The sequence below is a fragment of the Anthonomus grandis genome, chromosome 16 (genome assembly GCF_022605725.1).
Source record: "Anthonomus grandis grandis chromosome 16, icAntGran1.3, whole genome shotgun sequence".
Taxonomy (NCBI): domain Eukaryota; kingdom Metazoa; phylum Arthropoda; class Insecta; order Coleoptera; family Curculionidae; genus Anthonomus; species Anthonomus grandis.
This window is the reverse complement of record NC_065561.1, coordinates 7,216,839-7,235,258: the sequence shown is the minus strand read 5'-3', so window position 1 is coordinate 7,235,258 and position 18,420 is coordinate 7,216,839. Positions and strand designations below refer to the sequence as shown.

The following is an 18,420-nucleotide window of genomic DNA, read 5'->3' as shown; positions in this document are numbered from 1 at the left end:
TGTTTTATTGTCTAACACAATTAGAGATAAGTAAAAACCAGTTTAGCGCTTATTATTTAATAAAAAAAAAATTATTACTTACAACATTATTTACAAAGCTTACAAAAATTAATCATCATCTTTTTTAAATATATACTTTCCTCTCATATGTTTGGGAACTGGACATACACCAGAACAAGGAACTTGACCAGGGAGTTGGCAGATACAGAACCTGTCACAGCCAGCTCCAAAATTGGCTGGATTGTCTTTCTTCTCTTTCGCTATGAGTTCAGCTTTTAATACTTCCCTACAAAAAATATAAAAGTGTAAATATAAAAGTGATTTTTTTTTTCATTAATGGCTTTGCCGTAGCATTTTGCCACTTTTTGGTTACTAAATATATCTGAAAACCAAAACCCTGTACAGGGTCTTTCCCCATATATTGACCCCCCCCCCTACAGGGGTAATGCGAAAAGTTAAAAAAAAATTTTACTACAAAACTTTTGGGGTTTTACTTAAAATTTTTGAATCTGATGTCAACATTTTTTTTTTCGTTTAGAAACGTCAAATTTTGACAGATGATCAGTTTTTCCTTATGGAACACCCTGTATATGACTTCATAGTTAAAAAGAGCCGAATTTTCTGATTTCAAATATATATAGTTTAACTATGTTTTATTAAACCGTTTCGAAAATATCGGGCTCCAAACTTTATAAAAAAATTATATATTGAAGATCTTGGTAGGCGCTGCATTGTTATTGTTTGACATTTATTAAAAAATAAATCATTCAGATTACACTGTCATTTCTTGTTTGTTGACCTATAAATGTTAAAAAATGCCGTACAGTGATGAAGAAAAATGTGACATCGTCCGTATATTTTATAAAAATAATAATAACGCAAATGCCGCCAGAGAGGAATATCGTCGAACCTTTCCTTTACGTGCCATTCCGGCAAAAAATACGCTTAAAAATATAGAACGAGCATTTTGAATCAGCAAAACTCTATGAAGAAAACGTCGGACAGTTCTTGTCGATCCAGAAGAAGAATTACATATTTTGCTATATTTCGAAGGTAGGTAAGTTTTTACTAATTTTTGAATACATTTAGATCAACGCTATCATGTCCGGGCCTTTGTCTTCCTCAAATTGCCCATCAAAAATGTTGAATTTCTTTTCAGAACACCCAAATCATTCCATAGAAGATGCCAGAATTTACTTTGATCGATCGGCCAAAAAAATTTATTCAGCTTTAAAAAAGTATAAATATTTTGCTTATCGAATATTACCTGTTCAAACTTCAAGTGTAGCGCAAAGAAATAAACGGGTGGAATTTTGTCAAGAGATGCTAGTGCTAAAAGAAAAGGATAATAACTTTTTTAAACAAATTTTGTGGACCGACGAGTGCACCTTTACAACCGCGGGCATTTAGAATCGAAAAAATGTTCGATTTTGGTCAAGAACAAACCCCCGAATAACAAGGGAAATTAAGTTTCAAGGGCGGCTATCTCTACATGTATGGTGTGGAATTTTAAATGACCAGGTCATAGGACCTATTTTATATAACGCCAACTTGATGGGAGAGAGATACCTAGAGATGCTTCAAATTGAAGCTAAACTTGTGTTACCTGTTTTGAGATTTTTAAATGAAAGATATAACCTGTGGATTCGACGAACTCTTCGCCAATTCGTTGGCCACCAAACAGTCTAGACCTGACACCTCTTGATTCATTTCTGTGGGGTTACCTGTAAAATAAAGTTTACGAACAGAGAATTGAAAATGTCGAGGAGCTCCGCAGAAAAATTATTACCGCGATAGATGATATCAATCAAAATCATAGACAATTTATAAGGAATACAATACACAAAATTGAGCAGGATTATATAAACTGTATTGATAATGGTGGTGGTTATATAGAACAGTTATAGTTATAATTACGTCTAAATTAAAGTTTAACAATTGTTAAAATAATGTATCCTTGTCAACAAAAAGATGCTAAATATCACCTTAGTAATAATAAATCTTCTGTTTTTATTGTTTCTACTCAATTCATTTATCTTAAAAAAAACGCCAAACAATAACAATGCAGCGCTTACCAAGATCTTCAATATATCATTTTTTTAAAGTTTGGAGCCCGATATTTCCGAAACGGTTTAATAAAACATAGTTAAACTATATATATTTGAAATCAGAAAATTCGGCTCTTTTTAACTATGAAGTCATATACAGGGTGTTCCATAAGAAAAAACTGATCATCTGTCAAAATTTTGTCAAAACGTCAAATTGACGTTTCTAAACGAAAAAAAAAATGTTGACATCGGATTCAAAAATTTAAAGTAAAACCCCAAAAGTTTTGTATTAAATTTTTTTTTAACTTTTCGCATTACCCCTGTAGGAGGGGGGTCAATATGTGGGGAAAGACCCTGTACAATCATTAATTGTTTTAGTCCAACCTAAATTACAATTATTATAAACCATCCTAATCAAAAATAAACAACGCGTCTACGGTTTTTAAGGGCGGCTTTTATAAACAACACACACAATACTTAAGACATAGAACAAAGGGTTTACATAAAATAGTATAGGGATGCTTAGTAGTAAGGGTGGGAGGGCTAGAGCTCGGCAAGTAGGCCTAAAAGTCGCTTTTCGCCAACCCCAGAATCATCCACCCCTACGCCTCCACTGCCAATGCACGGTCTTCACTAAGTCTCTTGATAAAGGCTTGCACATTGTCCCAGTTCAGATCTTTGAGCACTTGTCTTTTTCGATACGTTCGAACAGTTGATTCGAGTGCGGGAAACAGCACGAGAGAGTAGCGGTTCTAACTTATGCAAATTACCCTTTTAATAAACAAAGTCTTCTGTCTTGTTTTCTTATTAAATAGTTCACGAAAAAACACACGGCAGAGAAAAACGTCGATTCACTCCCCATAGTCGGAAGGGGGCCAAACAAAAAGGATGTCCTTGGAAAAAGACAAAATGGATACGTTGAATGGGTAAACTGAGTTCTCTTCAAAAAGCAAAAAATCAAAAGAGCGGGGTAAGTCTTCGGAGGGCTCATCCGCGTCCCTATCCAATAAGAAGTTCAAAAAACCATGAAAAAACCGACTCAAGAACTAGCAGAATCCTTAAAACCCAATCCTGATCTGGGCATGGTAAAGGGATCTAGTTTGGGGGTAGACTTGCATCTCCAGCACGAAAAGGTGAGGCTTATAGAGAAGCGTAATAGGGAACTTGACTGGAAGTTCAGGACAAAGATCAAAAAAATAAATTAATTAAACAATAAAATTACAATATTTGAAGAACAATTAAACAGATTAATAACTGAGAATGTAAATTTTAAAAGACAGGTCTCTGTCTTGAACCAACAGCTCAAGGGGGTGACAAATGAGAACAAATTTTACGTCTCCAACAACAAAAATTGCACGACACACCTGAGGGTGCTGGAGGAACGTATCTCCAGGGAGACAAACGGGTGAACAAGCCAGAAAACGTCCCCGGGAGTATATTTCTTTAATAAAAATTTGTATTCCCGATAACGGGTAATTTTTGTTTTATTTGGTGAACGTATATGCTTTTTTTTTAATGTTCTGTATCTGATTATGGCTGTTTACACAGCCGAAATGCATAATACATTTACCTAAGTGACCTACATGCATTTTTCTTGAAGATAAGACTTCCCCTTTTTGTAATCTTTATACAGTGACCGCCTAAAGTTCCGCATAAATTCGATAAAAATTAGAGACATGATTCTTTGAGAAAACGCTCAGACCCGTCGATTTTAATTTTAGGTTGCGCATTATATCACGTAAATTTTTGTATATAGGGTGGAATAAAAAAAAGATGACGTCATCGGTCATTTTTTTTAAATGGAATGCTATATTTTTTATTGCATTTATGAAATATAGGCGAAATTCCAAGCAAGTTTCGTATAACACACCTTATCTCAAAACTCAACTGTTTCCGAAATATTTACATTTAAATAACAAGAAAACAAATAAGTACGTCTATTTACAAATTAAGGTAAAATGGAGGATAAAAATAATGTTATAAACACTGTCAATTGTTTATATTTCCATGGTTGCACTTGTAAAGAATCTCCGTTTTTGAATGTCACTGTCAGTTCGAAAATTAATAGTTTTTATCAGAATTATGACTAATTTAACGGAAACCCAACGAATTGAAATTTTGATGATGCTAGGGTACGGGGATCGAGTGCGCAAGCAAAAAGAAGTAAGTGAACTGTTTAATGCCAAATATCCAAACCATCCTATTTCTCAGTCAACAGTTAGTAGAATAGAGCCCAAATTCATAACTTCAGGTCATGTTAGGGATTTGCCAAGATCAGGTCGTCCAAAAATTTCTGAAGAAACAAAATTAAACGTTCTGCTCTCCGTCGAAGAAAATCCAAACAATGCAACTTCACAAATTTCAGTTGATAATAATATAGCCGGAACGTCAGTAAGACGCATCTTAAAAGCAAATGAATACCACCTTTATAAAATTAGACTAATACACAAATTAAATGAGGACGATCCTGATCGAAGAAACCAATTTTGCGAGCAAATGATGAACGTTTGCAATAATAACCGTCAGTTTGTGTTACGAAGTTTGTTTTCGGATGAAGCAACTTTTTGTTTAAACGGTGTCGTAAATCAGCAAAATTGTCGGTACTGCTCAATGTCAAATCCACACTGGGCAACTGAGGCTCATACACAGTACCGTAAATCTACTAATGTTTGAGCTGGTATCGTGGAAAATAAAGTAATAGGGCCATACTTTTTCGAAGAAAACTTAACAAGACAACGCTATTTGAATTTTCTTCAAGAACATCTTATCCCTGCTTTGGCTGCCCTATACCCAGACGAACAAGACCCTGTTGTCCCTACAGATAATTTGTGGTTTCGGCAAGACGGCGCACCGCCAAATTTCTTTCGAGATATCCGTAATTACTTGGATGTGTTCCCAGGAAGATGGATAGGACGAAGAGGGCCAATAGAGTGGCCGGCCAGATCACCAGACCTAAATCCCTGCGACTATTCTCTATGGGGGTACCTGAAAAGTAAAGTTTATATTGAGAAGCCAAACAACGTAGAAGATTTGAAAAATAGAATTATATATGAAATTAGACGTATATCACCCGAAATAATTGATAGTGTTTTACGTCTTGCTTTCTGCCAAGAAGTAAATGGGGATCAGTTTGAACACTTGATACATTAATAGGAGTTTTCACAGTTTATAACATTTTATCCTCCATTTTATCTTAATTTGTAAACAGACTTGCTTTCTTGTTGGTTAAATGTAAATATTTTTGAAACAGTTGAGTTTTGAGATAAGGTGTGTTTTACGAAACTTGCTTGGAATTTCGCCTATATTTCATAAATGCAATAAAAAATATAGCATTCCAGTTAAAAAAATAACCGATGACGTCGTATCTTTTTTTTTGTTCCACCCTGTATACAAAAATGTATGTGAAATAATGCGCAACTTAAAATAAAAATCGACGGATCCGAGCGTTTTCTCAAAAAATTATGTCTCTAATTTTTATCGAATTTAGGCGATCACTGTATACACATTCTCCTACAAAATATCGACTTCTATTCAACTATCAAATTTTATATTAGGCAATAAAATTTTAATCTGCGGTGATTTTATTTTCGCTTATATTAATTGGATACCGAGAGAAACTTATTATGTAGCTGAAAATCATAACCCTAAATTTAATACTTTTTATGACATTAACTTCTTTGGTGTTTTCCAAATGAATAGTCTCAAAAACCAAAATAACCGAATACTTGATTTAATTTTAACCAACGATTTAGGATTTTGTCAAAATATTAAGCACTGTCAGCTGCTTTTGGTCCGAGAGAACCCTCATCATAAATCTATGGAATTTGATATTTGCCTTTTACCTGTGGATAAACTTAATTGCAAGAATAACACTAATGTTCATAATTTTAAAAAAGGTGATTACGATGGTCTAAATTTGCATTTTGATAATTTTGATTGGGAAGACACTTTTAAAGAACATAACATAAATTCATGTTTAAGTAAATTCTATGAAATTGTAAACCATGTAATAAATAATTTTGTACCTTTAAAACAAATTAATAAAAAAATTTCCACATTATTTTAGTAAAAAAACTATTGATAAAATTTTGCAAAAGAATCAAGCTCATAAAAAATGGAAAAGATCAAACTCTGAAATTCATTATCGCGTATTTAGTGAGTTACGTCGACAAAGTAAAATAATGATATATTTGGATTATGTTAATTACGTAAAATCTGTTGATAATGATATTTCAAAGAACAAAAAGAAGTTTTGGCAACTAATTTCTGTAAAGAATAAAAATAGTGGAATACCCAATTCTACATATCTTTATAAGAAAGCTGCTCGGGGACCTCAGGTCAACCAATTATTCCCAGATTTTTTTAGGGGAGCTTTTCAACCCTATGTACAGTCAGTAAATCATAATAATTCACCCATATTTGATGCAATTATTCCTAACGCATTCTTTTTAGATTCAGAGAAAGTATGGAGAGCTGTGTCTGACTTGGACGAGAGTAAGGGTGGCGGGCCTGATGGTATACCATTGTCTATTATCTCTTAAGCAATGTGTGTTCCCTTGCAAGTGGAAGATGGCTAACGTGGTACCAATTTATAAAAGTGGTGATAATCTATAATTATAGTATGAAAAATTATAGACCAATAAGTAAATGATATCTTCTGTAAAATTTTTGAATCATTAATTCATAATAAATTGATATATTTTCTTAAACCTATAATTATCGATGAGCAGCATGGTTTTTTTCCCAAACGATCAATTGATTCCAACTTAGTTGTTTACTCGGAATATATGCTCTGTTCAATAGATTGTCAGACGCAAGTAGACTCTGTGTACACCAACTTCAGCAAAGCATTTGACAAAATTGATCATAACACTTTATTACAGAAACTTGCTGGAGTGGGAGTTCATGGAGATCTCCTTCGGTGGTTAGCGTCGTACATTTTTAATCGATTCCAGAATGAAGACATACATGAAGTTCTCCACATATCCAGTTACCTCAGGTGTACCTCAAGGTTCCCACTTAGTAAACGAAACCATGCCAGATCGTTATACTGCGCGGGAATATGCTCAACATACATCTCATCTATCGAGAATGTCGACGTAATGCTAATGCTGCCGCTAGAACGTATCGTTAAAGGTACCCAAGTGAAGAGCGTTATCCAGATTCCAGAGATTTCTAAATGTGCATCCATTACTTCTAGAGGGCCGATTCCCAAATCAAATGGGTGGTGCAAGCAGACCGCGCTTGCCCTACTAGGCCGAAGTCTTACAAGAAGTTGCACGTGATCCGAATACCTCAGTACGAGGAATAGAAACAAGGACAGGCGTGTCTAAAAGTTCGGCACATTGAATATTGAAAAAAAAAAACCAGTTACATCCGTACCACGTACAACGAGTACAAATTTTATTACCTCGAGGCTACCCGGAAGAAATCTGCGATTCTTATAAGAATTCTAAGGTCCGATAAATCGACTTTTAAGAAGGATGGATACATAAATCTCCACAACATACATGAGTGGCATGTGGAAAATCTATATTTACACCGAGAGGACCGGTTACAATACCAGTTTAAAGTAAATATTAGGACAGGAATACTTAATAGTAGATTGGTAATTGGACCATTCGAGGTGCCGCAAAATTTGAATGACAAAGTTTACCTAGATTTCTTGGAACATCATTTACCAGACTTACTAGAAGATGTGCCACTTAATATTTAACAAAACATGTGGTTTTAACAAGGCGGCTGCCCAGCCCACTATGCTCGTCCAGTAAGGGAATTTCTGGACAGGGAATACCCGACATATATAGGTGGATAGGGCGTATAATACAAGTGGATAGGGCGGAATGGAACAATGGTGTGGCCGCCACGTTCACCCGATTTAAATCCTTTGGATTTCTTTTATTGGGGAGCAATAAAAGACAAAGTCTACAACAATCCTATAAAAGACGTAGCTGAACTGCGCCGAAAAATCCAGGCAGCCGCTGAACAGATCAACAATGAAAGATTCGCCCGATTAATAACGCGATATTTTCTAAAAATGTGTAGAATGTGTATTAGGAATGAGGACAGACAATTTGAGCATTTGTTGTGACTCTAATAAAGTTTTATTAGATTTACTTTGATTTTTTTTTCATTTATCTATTTTGACTGTACAATTATTAATTTAGCTTAGAGTAGCTGCGTACATTTGACTATGTACTACAAAAATTCACCTCTATTAAACCAAAAATCTATAGCAAGTATCTTTCCATTTTGAAATCTAGATTAGATATGCCAACTTTTGAAATCACTTGCCAAACAGTGAAGTAATTTTCTTTTACAGGACAGTTAGTTAAAGTTGGGAAATGATGGTCAAAAGACACAATTTTCAACACAAGTTGAGCAAAAATCTGACAATTTCTTTAAAATGTTTAACAGTTGTGTTTGAATTTAGTTTTGTAATTTATCGAAGTATTATTCAGGATTACATTAAAAAAAAAATGTTAAAAAATTCAAAAATTTGTAACCACAGTACTAAAAAGATCAACAGGGGGGTGTCAATTTTTTTTGCCTATAATTTTACAATGCCTATAATTTTAAAAGTAGAGATCAACTCAATATAGAGACCTTGAGCACCTGGTCTATTGCCCGTTTTCAGCTTATCGTTGATTTTTTGGACACCCTGTATACGTTCCTATTTGAAAAAAACAATGGCGAATTTGGTCCGGTTGAAGTGATTGAATTTATGGAAAAGATAAGAGGTTTATATTAGGCCTTATTTTCTATTCATTGATTTTTTTATTTAGGGGCAAATTTTAGGTTCAGATCTATTTTCAAATTCAAAATATATATTTAAAAATTATATAAATATATATTCATCATTTAAAACCGTTGCTTAATCGAAATTATGCGTAGAGAATAAAAAGACACGTTCTTTAAAAAAAAATTAGGCCTAAATGAATTTTAAAACTAAAAGTAAACTCTACACATCACTTACTTGTTCTTCCCAATAACTTCTACTAAATGATCATATATTTGATCCTTGCTCTTATTATCAATATCTATTAACATCCTATCGCCAGTATCTGAAAAATACACAAAAACAAAGTTGTATTTATAACTGAATATCCTTTGAATATGGATTAGTACGGATGTGTAGAATAAAATAACGAACCGAAATCCAATGAATCGTTATGCAACTCGCAAAAAAGTAAAAAACTATAATTTACGATTTCATTCCAGAACTTGGCATTGATATTTTCGAGAGTTCAGTTCGCTGTTTTATTGATAAGTACAATAAAAGTGTAAAAACATACCATAAAATGCTCTTATAAATGGTGTTGGAGTCAGGTTTTTAAATGTTGATATTTGTACATTAGGATTCTTGTACTGAACTTGGGGTAGATGCCAAAATACAAAGTCCCTGAAATTAATACATATTAATTTTTATAAAAGGTTTTTACTAAAAATGTCCTACCTAACAATTTTTACTTAATAATTCACAATTATGTGGAAATTATGAAGCCTAATAAAAATTAAAAATCAAAAAAAGGTAGGAGAGTGAAGCATTTTATTAAATTAAAAATTGGTTTTACTCATGTATATTTTTTGTAAGTTCATCACTTCTAAATCAACTTACTTCAAATTACTACATCAAACATTTCCATAATTAAAGACACATTATAAGATTAAATTCTATCACATAAAACTTTTCTTCATGAAATTGCAATTATTAAAGGGCGGTAATAGGTATAAATGATACATTTAGATATTTTTGTTTGTTTTTTTTTTTCTTTTGTTAATGCTCCGGTGGGGTTGTATCTGCCTTATGTTGATACCTTTTATGTAATAATTTGTATTTTTATACCTTGTTAAATAATAAATGTTATTAGTAATTTTAATAAAACCCATTCTAATATAGTGTTACTTAATTTTTTGTCTAATGGATCAATCAACGTTAATTTACCAAATGTAAAAACATTACTACTAGGTTTTGATCAAGCCTTTGATAATTTCGACACGGTCGAAAACGTGATTCTTTAAGCATCGATAATTCAAAAACAGTTGAAGATAGATATACAGTACCTTTATTAGAAATCACTTAGATTTGAACTTAAAAGCCAAAAATGTAATAATACAACAAACGTATATATAATAAACTGACAATACAGTAGAACCTCAATCACAGGAAACAAAGGAAGAGATCACAAATAGGTTACAGAGGAGGACGTTAGGGTAAGGATTAAAAACCTGAAAAACAGAAAAGCTCCAGGAGTAGACGACATCCCCAATGAACTTATAAAGTATGGAGGAAAAGACCTAGAAATAACATTAGCGAAGCTGTTTAACAAAATAATAACCACATCCAGCATAGCTGGTAGCAAGGTGGCACAAAAGTATCATCATGCCAATTTAAAAAAAAACAACCCACCAGCACTGTTAAAAGCATCCTAAAATATACCATCAAAAACAAAGATGAACAGCATTTTGGGAAGAACAGATCATGAACTGAAGCCCTGTTTATTGTGAGACGGGCAAAAGAGAAGGCGATCGGATTCAGCTACCCTGGTTATGTGTGTTTTATTGACCTAGGTTTAGGTTTATTGTGAGTGGGGCACCTGGTGTCCCTCCACTGCGACCCTATAAGGTCTATTGTGGCTCACTCCTAGGTGATATTTCCTCAATCAAGTCCACCCGAGTTGTTCGATAAGAGTTCGATAATTTGATTGGGAGAAGCAGTCTTAATGTCTTCCGTCTTAGGTAAGGCATTGCCGAAAATGGCCTGCCTGATCCTCTCTAGTACCAGTCAGTAACAGTCTCGTCTTCTTCTATGCACAGTCACCATTGGGAGATTTCCACCAAACCAATCCTATTCATGTGGTGACGCAGTCGCCGGTATACATTCCCATTATGGCTTTGAAATACTTTCTGTTAAGTTCCCTTATTGGATCTATTACCTTTCTTGCTGCGTCCGGTATGAAAGCCTTCGCATGGTTGTGTAACCCCTCCCAGTACCGGTTTGCTTTGTTATGCACCAGGGTTGTGATTCTGTGCTTAGCCGTATTGTAGGCAATTGTAGGCCTAATGCTGGTCTGGACCTATCAGGTTGGATTCTGTTCCATTTTTGGCCGCCTCATTTCCTGTAAGCCTAGCATGTCCCGGAATCTATGTTAGAGCAATTTTGTTCCCTTCCCTAAGCAGTATGAGCTCGTTTTTGCAGCTCCATATTGCTCTAAATGTGCAGGTAGGAACTTCTAGCGCCTTTAGAGCCGCCTGACTATCACTGTAGATTTTGATGGTTCTGTTTTCAAGTGGCATTTGGTTAAGCATTCTTGCACAAATTTCAATGGCATCTACTTCCGCTTGAAAAATCGGTGAATGTTTCCCAAGGCAGATAGATATTTCTGTCCTTGGGTGCATTATATTCCAGCTCCTACTCCAAAATTGGTCATACTCGGATGTCCGCTTTTTCTATTTTCATCCGTTTCTGATCCCAATCTGCTCGGTCTGGTATGTTGACCGAGTATGAACTTGTGTTTCGAATTTTTCTTGGCAATAGGTTTAATGGCATACCAAGTGTGCTGTGATTGCACACCTTCTTAACCAGTTCAGTTGATTCCATCCAGGCTTTGGTTGCCGAGATGCCATTTACGATATGGAAGAGCCTGTAAGTAGTTCTTATGGCTTCCCCCTGCAGGTATATTCAAATTCAAATATATTTGATGTCTAACAGGAATTCTATCACTAAGACAATATATAAAAATATAAGTAATTAAACAATAATAAAACAATTCATATATCATGAAAAATAATAATAATCATATATAAAAACATAACTAATCATAAAATATGTTCAAGAAAAAAAAATATAAGAGGCATATTAACTAAATAGGTTTACGATATTATTTGACAATATTTTTTTTTAAAGGATGAGAAGACATATTAAAGAGATCGACATCCAGACTCAAATGGACCAAGTTAAACCAAGAGTGTTCTTTGCTAAATTTGTGGTAAAAAATGTTTTGCCTTCTAGTATTAATGTAAGGCACAACAAAGTGTAGAGCTACTAGCAATTCCGGGCAGTTAATACGACCATTACATTACATTATATTACAGCATAATTTGAAAAGAAAAAGCAAACCTGCACGAATGGTTTCCTGATGAAAGGAAAGCATATTGAATCTGCTGAGTAACAAGTGCTGGTCGTATCCTTGTTTCGGATAAATTCCATTAGTTTTAAAAGCCATATGTTTCAGAAATTTACGTTGAACAGATTCAAGTCTAACAATGTGAACAGTATAGTTTGGATACTAGTGGACCCTTTTATTGGGGAATTAAATAAGATGATTCTACTTGATATATTAGTGAAGTCTGATGTAGCTCTTATAATAAAACCAAGAGATTTTAAAGATGACTTTATGATGTTATCTATATGATTGCAAAAATTAAGCCTCTTGTCAATAGTGACACCCAAATCACAAACATAATCACAGTTAGAAAGAATTGTACCATTTAATGTATAGGCGAAGCTAATTTCATTTTTTAGCGAAGAAATGAACATCTTTTTACACTTTTTAATAGTAAGAGGAAGCCTATTAATCTTACACCAGTTGTAGATTTAATTAACATCATTTTAGAGAAGTAAACAGTCATCCCAATTAGTTACAATGCGAAATATCTTTAGGTCGTCAGCAAACAGAAGACTATTGCATAAATATTAACAGATATGTCATTGATAAAAATGAAAAACAAAAAAGGAGCAAGATCGCTACCGCTATATGCTTTATAAACATATGACCTAAACCCATTATACTCTACAAACTGGTGTCTAGCTGCCAGATGGGAAGAAAAAAATTGTACAAGATTAAACTAAGAGAACCGAGCCTGATAAGTTTCTGAGCAAGAATCCATGAAAGAAAAAATCTGCAAATGCATTAAAATATCTGCTCGCTTATTTAAATCTCGACGTTTCAACTTCATACAACCGGATACTGTCCAGACCCTTTTGCTTACCTTTAACAAAATTCCAAAAATGTGTAGGATCTTTTTTAACATTAGTTTCAATTCTTGAGATATAATTTCGATATCTTAAATTTATATCCATTTTAATTTGAGTTCTAAGCAGTTTAAGATTATTAAATGTCTTTGTATTTCCATGCCTTATACACTTTCTATGCAGCTTCGCTTTTTTCTTTTTGTTTTTTATTATGGTACTTTAAAACTAAGAAGGGAATTATCTATTCTTTCTTTGATTCTGGTAAAAGTCTACTATTTTTAGTATTTCTTGTCCGTTTGTTATTTGCTCGTTAGATTAATTATATGTTTTTTTTTCTCATTGATACTTTCATTTTCTTCGATCATTTATTGGATGTCAATTGTATTGAATGCTGTAATGGCACATCATATGGCTTATGCTAACTTTTCATTTGCTTCTTTTTGCTCGTTGTTAGCAGCTATTTCTTTACTTCTGAGGACTGGTGTATTTTGACTCAATTTCTTTGACGCTAGTTATTACGCCTACGATAGTGAGAGAGTGATAGAAAATTGCCTGCTTTTCCATACTATTATTTTTTATATTATCCCCATCTGAAGTCCATAGCGCAATTTAGTAGTAGCAGTAGAGCAATAATTTAGAGCCTTTGATAATATGTCCATGGTCCATCTATCATCTATCAAAGGCTTTGGCGAAGTCCGTGTAAATTACGTCTAGTTGACATTTATAATTTATAGCCTCATATGCATTCTGAAGAAACGATGTTAAGTTATTTACTGTAGATCTGGATTGAAAGAAACCATGCAATGGTAAAATTAAATCTTTTACTTGGGGAAAGAGGCTATCATATAGGCACAATTCAAAGACTTTAGAGAAGTTTGGTAGTATGGAAATTGGACGATAGTTTTCCACCACATTTTTTCCTCCCGATTTCAAGATGGGACAAATTTTGGCAAATTTCCAATCTTTAGGAAAGGTGCTTGTATAAAGAGATAAGTTAAAGAAGTACAGAGAGGCTTCACAAATGCAGAGGCACAATCACGCAATAGATAGGATGGCACACCATCAAAACCAGAAGTTTCTTTGTTTTCAAGTTTTTTAAAAGCATTTAGCACATCTGTATGATTCAGTTTTGAAACTGTTAATTAATATTTTAAGAAAAGACACCATCATTAAATAAACTAGGGGAGCGTAGAGATTGATTAAAAACATTACCAAAAAAGTCGGCAAATGCATTGACAATGTCATCAGGGTTAGTTAAAATGATATTGTTAAAACCCAACCCAGGGATTCTTCGCCTTTCCTGAATAGATTTCCAAAAATTTTTCAGGTCTTTTTTAATATAGTTCTCTTTATAAGCTATTATAATCTTTATAAGCTAAATCGATATTTGATTTAATGGTGGACCTTAATGTTTTAAAGACATTGTAATCAACAATGGATTTTGTTCTTTTCCATCTATTAGTCTAGATTTTTCCTTTAGGTCTTTTACAATTTGAAAAGTATACCAACTAGGATAATCATATTTGCTATTACGCCTTTTAAACAGAGGGACTGATTGCGCAAAAGTGGTATTTAATTTAGTGTAGAAGTTAGATACATCGACATTAACGTTAACTATATCATGCAAGAAGTCCCATTGAATCTCAAAAATAAGCTAATATAACAACGGAAAATTGGCTTTTCTAAAGTTATAGCCCACACTCTGAGAGTTAGATTCAAACTTCTTTTGACTTTGGATATTAACTCTTACAGAAATAGAAATAGCAGGGTGATAAGAGTCTTCAGGAACTAGTGAAAAACCCCTAGTAACCTGACATATACAATTTGATAGTACCAGGTCAAGGATTCTGTTGTGAGTATTGCAGATAGTGTTATATTGATGCAAGTCAAAAAATTATAAAAAATCATGTAATAACGTTAATTTCCCCCCAACCCTGTGCTGGTACCTGCAAATGAATATTAATTTCGCCAACGATTGGGACCTTAAGGTTTTGTACACAATTTAGAAATATAGTTAAAAAGAGCTTGATACAATTCCGTGGGCGAGTTGGGTCGCACATAACAAACAAATACAAAAATAGCATTAGAGTCCATACCAATTTTGCAGCAGATTACATCCACTTCGGGTACTTCAGATTCAAGTTCCTATAAGTCAATTCTGGTTGAAGGGAAATTATTTTTCACACCAATTAAGACTCCACCACCACGAGAAACACCACATATATGTGAGGGGTCAATCCAAGTAGTACTTCCATGGCGGCTGTCGGCGTGGTTCTGATCGCCCCCGTAATGAGCAAGCATTGCTTTGCTCCATCACACCACAGAGCAGTAGAATATCGTAGGTTTGATGACCTGTGTGTATAATTAACAGTGCATCTGTTTTGGGTCAATTTCCAGGTTTTGCCGCATATCCTCCGACAGTTGCATAGGGACAGTTTTGCTTTCTTAACGATTTTGTCAAGATGCGAGTTCCAGTGAACAGTTCTATCTAAAGTTACCCCAAGATATTTCGCCTCCGTTGCAAATTGAGTACCATATTCCTTTTTCTGGTGAATGGCACTATTACCATTTTATGCGGATTAATGGACATTTCCTTCCTCTTACATCATTTTAGAATGATGTTCAGCACTTCTTGTAGTATCGTTGAGATTGCTTTCTAATTTTTTTCCTTTTAACAGGATCACCAGATCATCTGGGTAAGCTTGCACTTCAAACTCCCACAGTCGAATTATGGCCAACAGGTCGTCAACGAGTAGCGACCACAAAAGAGAAGATAGTACCCCTCCCTGCAAGTGACATTGCGCGGTTGCAAGTGCACATGTTCGCCCTGTAAGGTGGCCGTTATTCTTCTGTCACTTAGCATGGCTTTGATGTAGTTGCAGGTAAGACGGCTAACTCCTCTTGCTGATGTTCATTCATAGAGCGAGCATGGCAGTGCATTCTTGAAGGCCCCTTCTATGCTTGTTATTGTATTGTTTTAGCGACTTGTGACTGATGTTACAAGAAATACAGAACTCATTATTATGAAAGTCAGTTTAAAATAGTTCGAAGCAATATTAAAGAACAAATTAGGATTACTTTTTTAGAATTTTCGAACAGCTGAAAATCGAATTAATGTAGACTCCTCCGATTTTTTGAACTATGTGCAGAACAAGAAAGGAATTTCGCGTATTCCCGGAGTAATGCTGTTTCAGGATCGTACAATAAAAGATCCACAGCAAATTGTTGATGCATTTGGAAGTTTCTTTCAAAGCGTATATATTGAGTCGAACCCATCTAGTATTAATGTTGGTATTCAATCGAGCCAGACTATTAACAACTCTCTAAATTGCTCTTATAATTTTTCGGAAGATGAAATTGTCACCGCCTCTAATAAACTAAAAAGTAAGTTGACCTCCGGTACCGATGGAGTACCAAGTGTTGTCGTTAAAGATTGTATTCGCGCTTTATCAGGGCCTATTGCCCACATATTTAATCTTATCTTGTCTTCAACAGTATTTCCCGATAAATGGAAGACTGCAAGAATATCCCCGATACTCAAAAAGGGACCGAAGAACGACATTCAAAATTACAGAGCTATATCGATCTTATGTAATTTCTCCAAACTTTTTGAAATAGTTCTTTATAATAGAATATATGCCCATGTCAAATTAGACATAACACCTAATCAATTTTGTTTCATCAAAAATCGCTTCTGTACAGTAAACCTGGCTTGCCTAAATGAGTATCTGTGTCAGCATTTGGATTCATATAGAGGTCAGGTTGATGTAATATACCTTGATTTCTGCAAAGCTTTTGACCAAATTGACCACTTTGTACTTCTTCATAAGCTAACATTTTTTGGTTTTTCTACGGATTTAGTTGCTTTGATAAAATCTTACTTACGAGGTCTTAAACAATTTGTTGAATATGAAGGCTTTAAGTCTCCTATATATGAAAAGTGCTCGGGAGTTCCGCAAGGATCTAACTTGGGCCCGCTTCTCTTTTTATTATTTATAAACGATCTTGCCAATTTACTGTCTTGTCAGAGTTTACTGTTTGCGGATGATATAAAATTGTTCACAAAAATAGATACTGAAGACGATTGCGAATTCCTTCAGGTAAATCTTAACAAAGTAGAGAATTGGTGCAATGTCAATAGACTATATTTAAATGTTAATAAATGCTCTATTCTCTCATTTTCTAGAAAACTGTTGCCAATCAATTTTGACTATAGAGCAAATAATGTTTTGTTGGCCAGAGTGGATGAGGTGATTGATCTGGGAATTACTTATGATGCAAAATTAAGTTTCGCTAAGCATATAGCAAAAATAGTTTCTGACTCTGCCAAATTGTTGGGTTTTGTTTATCGAAACTGTCGGCATTTTGAAAATATTAATACTTTAAAACTACTTTTTTTCACTTACATACACTCAAAAATAGAATACGGATGTCTAATTTGGTACCCAATTTATAGCCTGATAGATGATATTGAGCGCATTCAGCGCAAGTTTATGAAGTATCTCTGGTTTAGAGAGGAAGGTGTCTTTCCAGCTAGAGGTTTGGATAGTCAATTATACTTAAATAAATTTAATATTATGCCCTTAGCAAAAAGAAGAGAAATTCTTTCCATAAAATTCCTATATAACCTTATTCATAACAAGATTGACTGTCCCACCCTTTTGGCTGCATTAAATTTTCGGGTACCAAGAATAAACTTTAGGCACTTTAGATTATTTTATGCAAATCCCGCTAGGACTAATATTTTGTTTAAATCCCCTATTAATATAATGTGTCAGAATTATATTAATAATAATTTACACGAACGGTTTGATATTTTTGTTGACAGTTTAACGTCCATTAGAGAAGGTATTAAAGTAAATAGGTGATGCAGAGTCTTTCTAGTATGTATATAGATAGTCTGTTTAAGTGCATAGAATGTTAAGCATTTTGATTTTTCATTTTTATACTTATTTTGGTAAATATGTTTTTTTTCTTTTATTCTATCCTGTAATTGGGTAACAAACCTGTTGGAAATAAATGCCCCCTTTTTTTTTATATATACTTTTCTTAGTGTCCAAACGAGACTTTAACAATACTAAACAGAGACTGATCAAAATGTCAGACATAAAAACATTTAAACTAGCTTATGAAGCAAATGGAATTAACTTTCTAGAACTGATAAATATGTCTTTAACAAAAGGGATCATTTCTGGTACCTGGCAATGGTAAACTGTTATACCCATTAAATATAATAAACTGACTTAAAGATAATGTGGTGCATGTTTTAGAGTGCCCACCTCAAAGTCCTGACCTGAATCTTATCGAAAAGTTCTGGGACCAAGTAAAACAGGATCTTTAAGGTCAAAACCTCTTAAACATAGAAGAACTGTGGGTGAATGTAAAAGAAGTTTGGTC

General features: G+C 34.0%; 1 protein-coding gene across 1 annotated transcript in view; it reads right to left on the bottom strand.

The window, feature by feature from the left end:
- Nucleotides 1–41: 41 nt before the first annotated feature.
- LOC126745998 (probable 28S ribosomal protein S25, mitochondrial) overlaps nt 42–18,420 on the bottom strand; it is a 30,464-nt gene continuing 12,085 nt past the window's right edge. The window contains exons 2-4 of the mRNA XM_050454085.1: nt 9,344–9,450; nt 9,025–9,112; nt 42–286 (exon numbers count right to left, since the gene is read on the bottom strand). Of these exons, the coding sequence (XP_050310042.1) occupies nt 109–286; nt 9,025–9,112; nt 9,344–9,450 (373 nt within the window). The 3' untranslated portion in view covers nt 42–108. The remainder of the gene's footprint in view (nt 287–9,024; nt 9,113–9,343; nt 9,451–18,420) is intronic.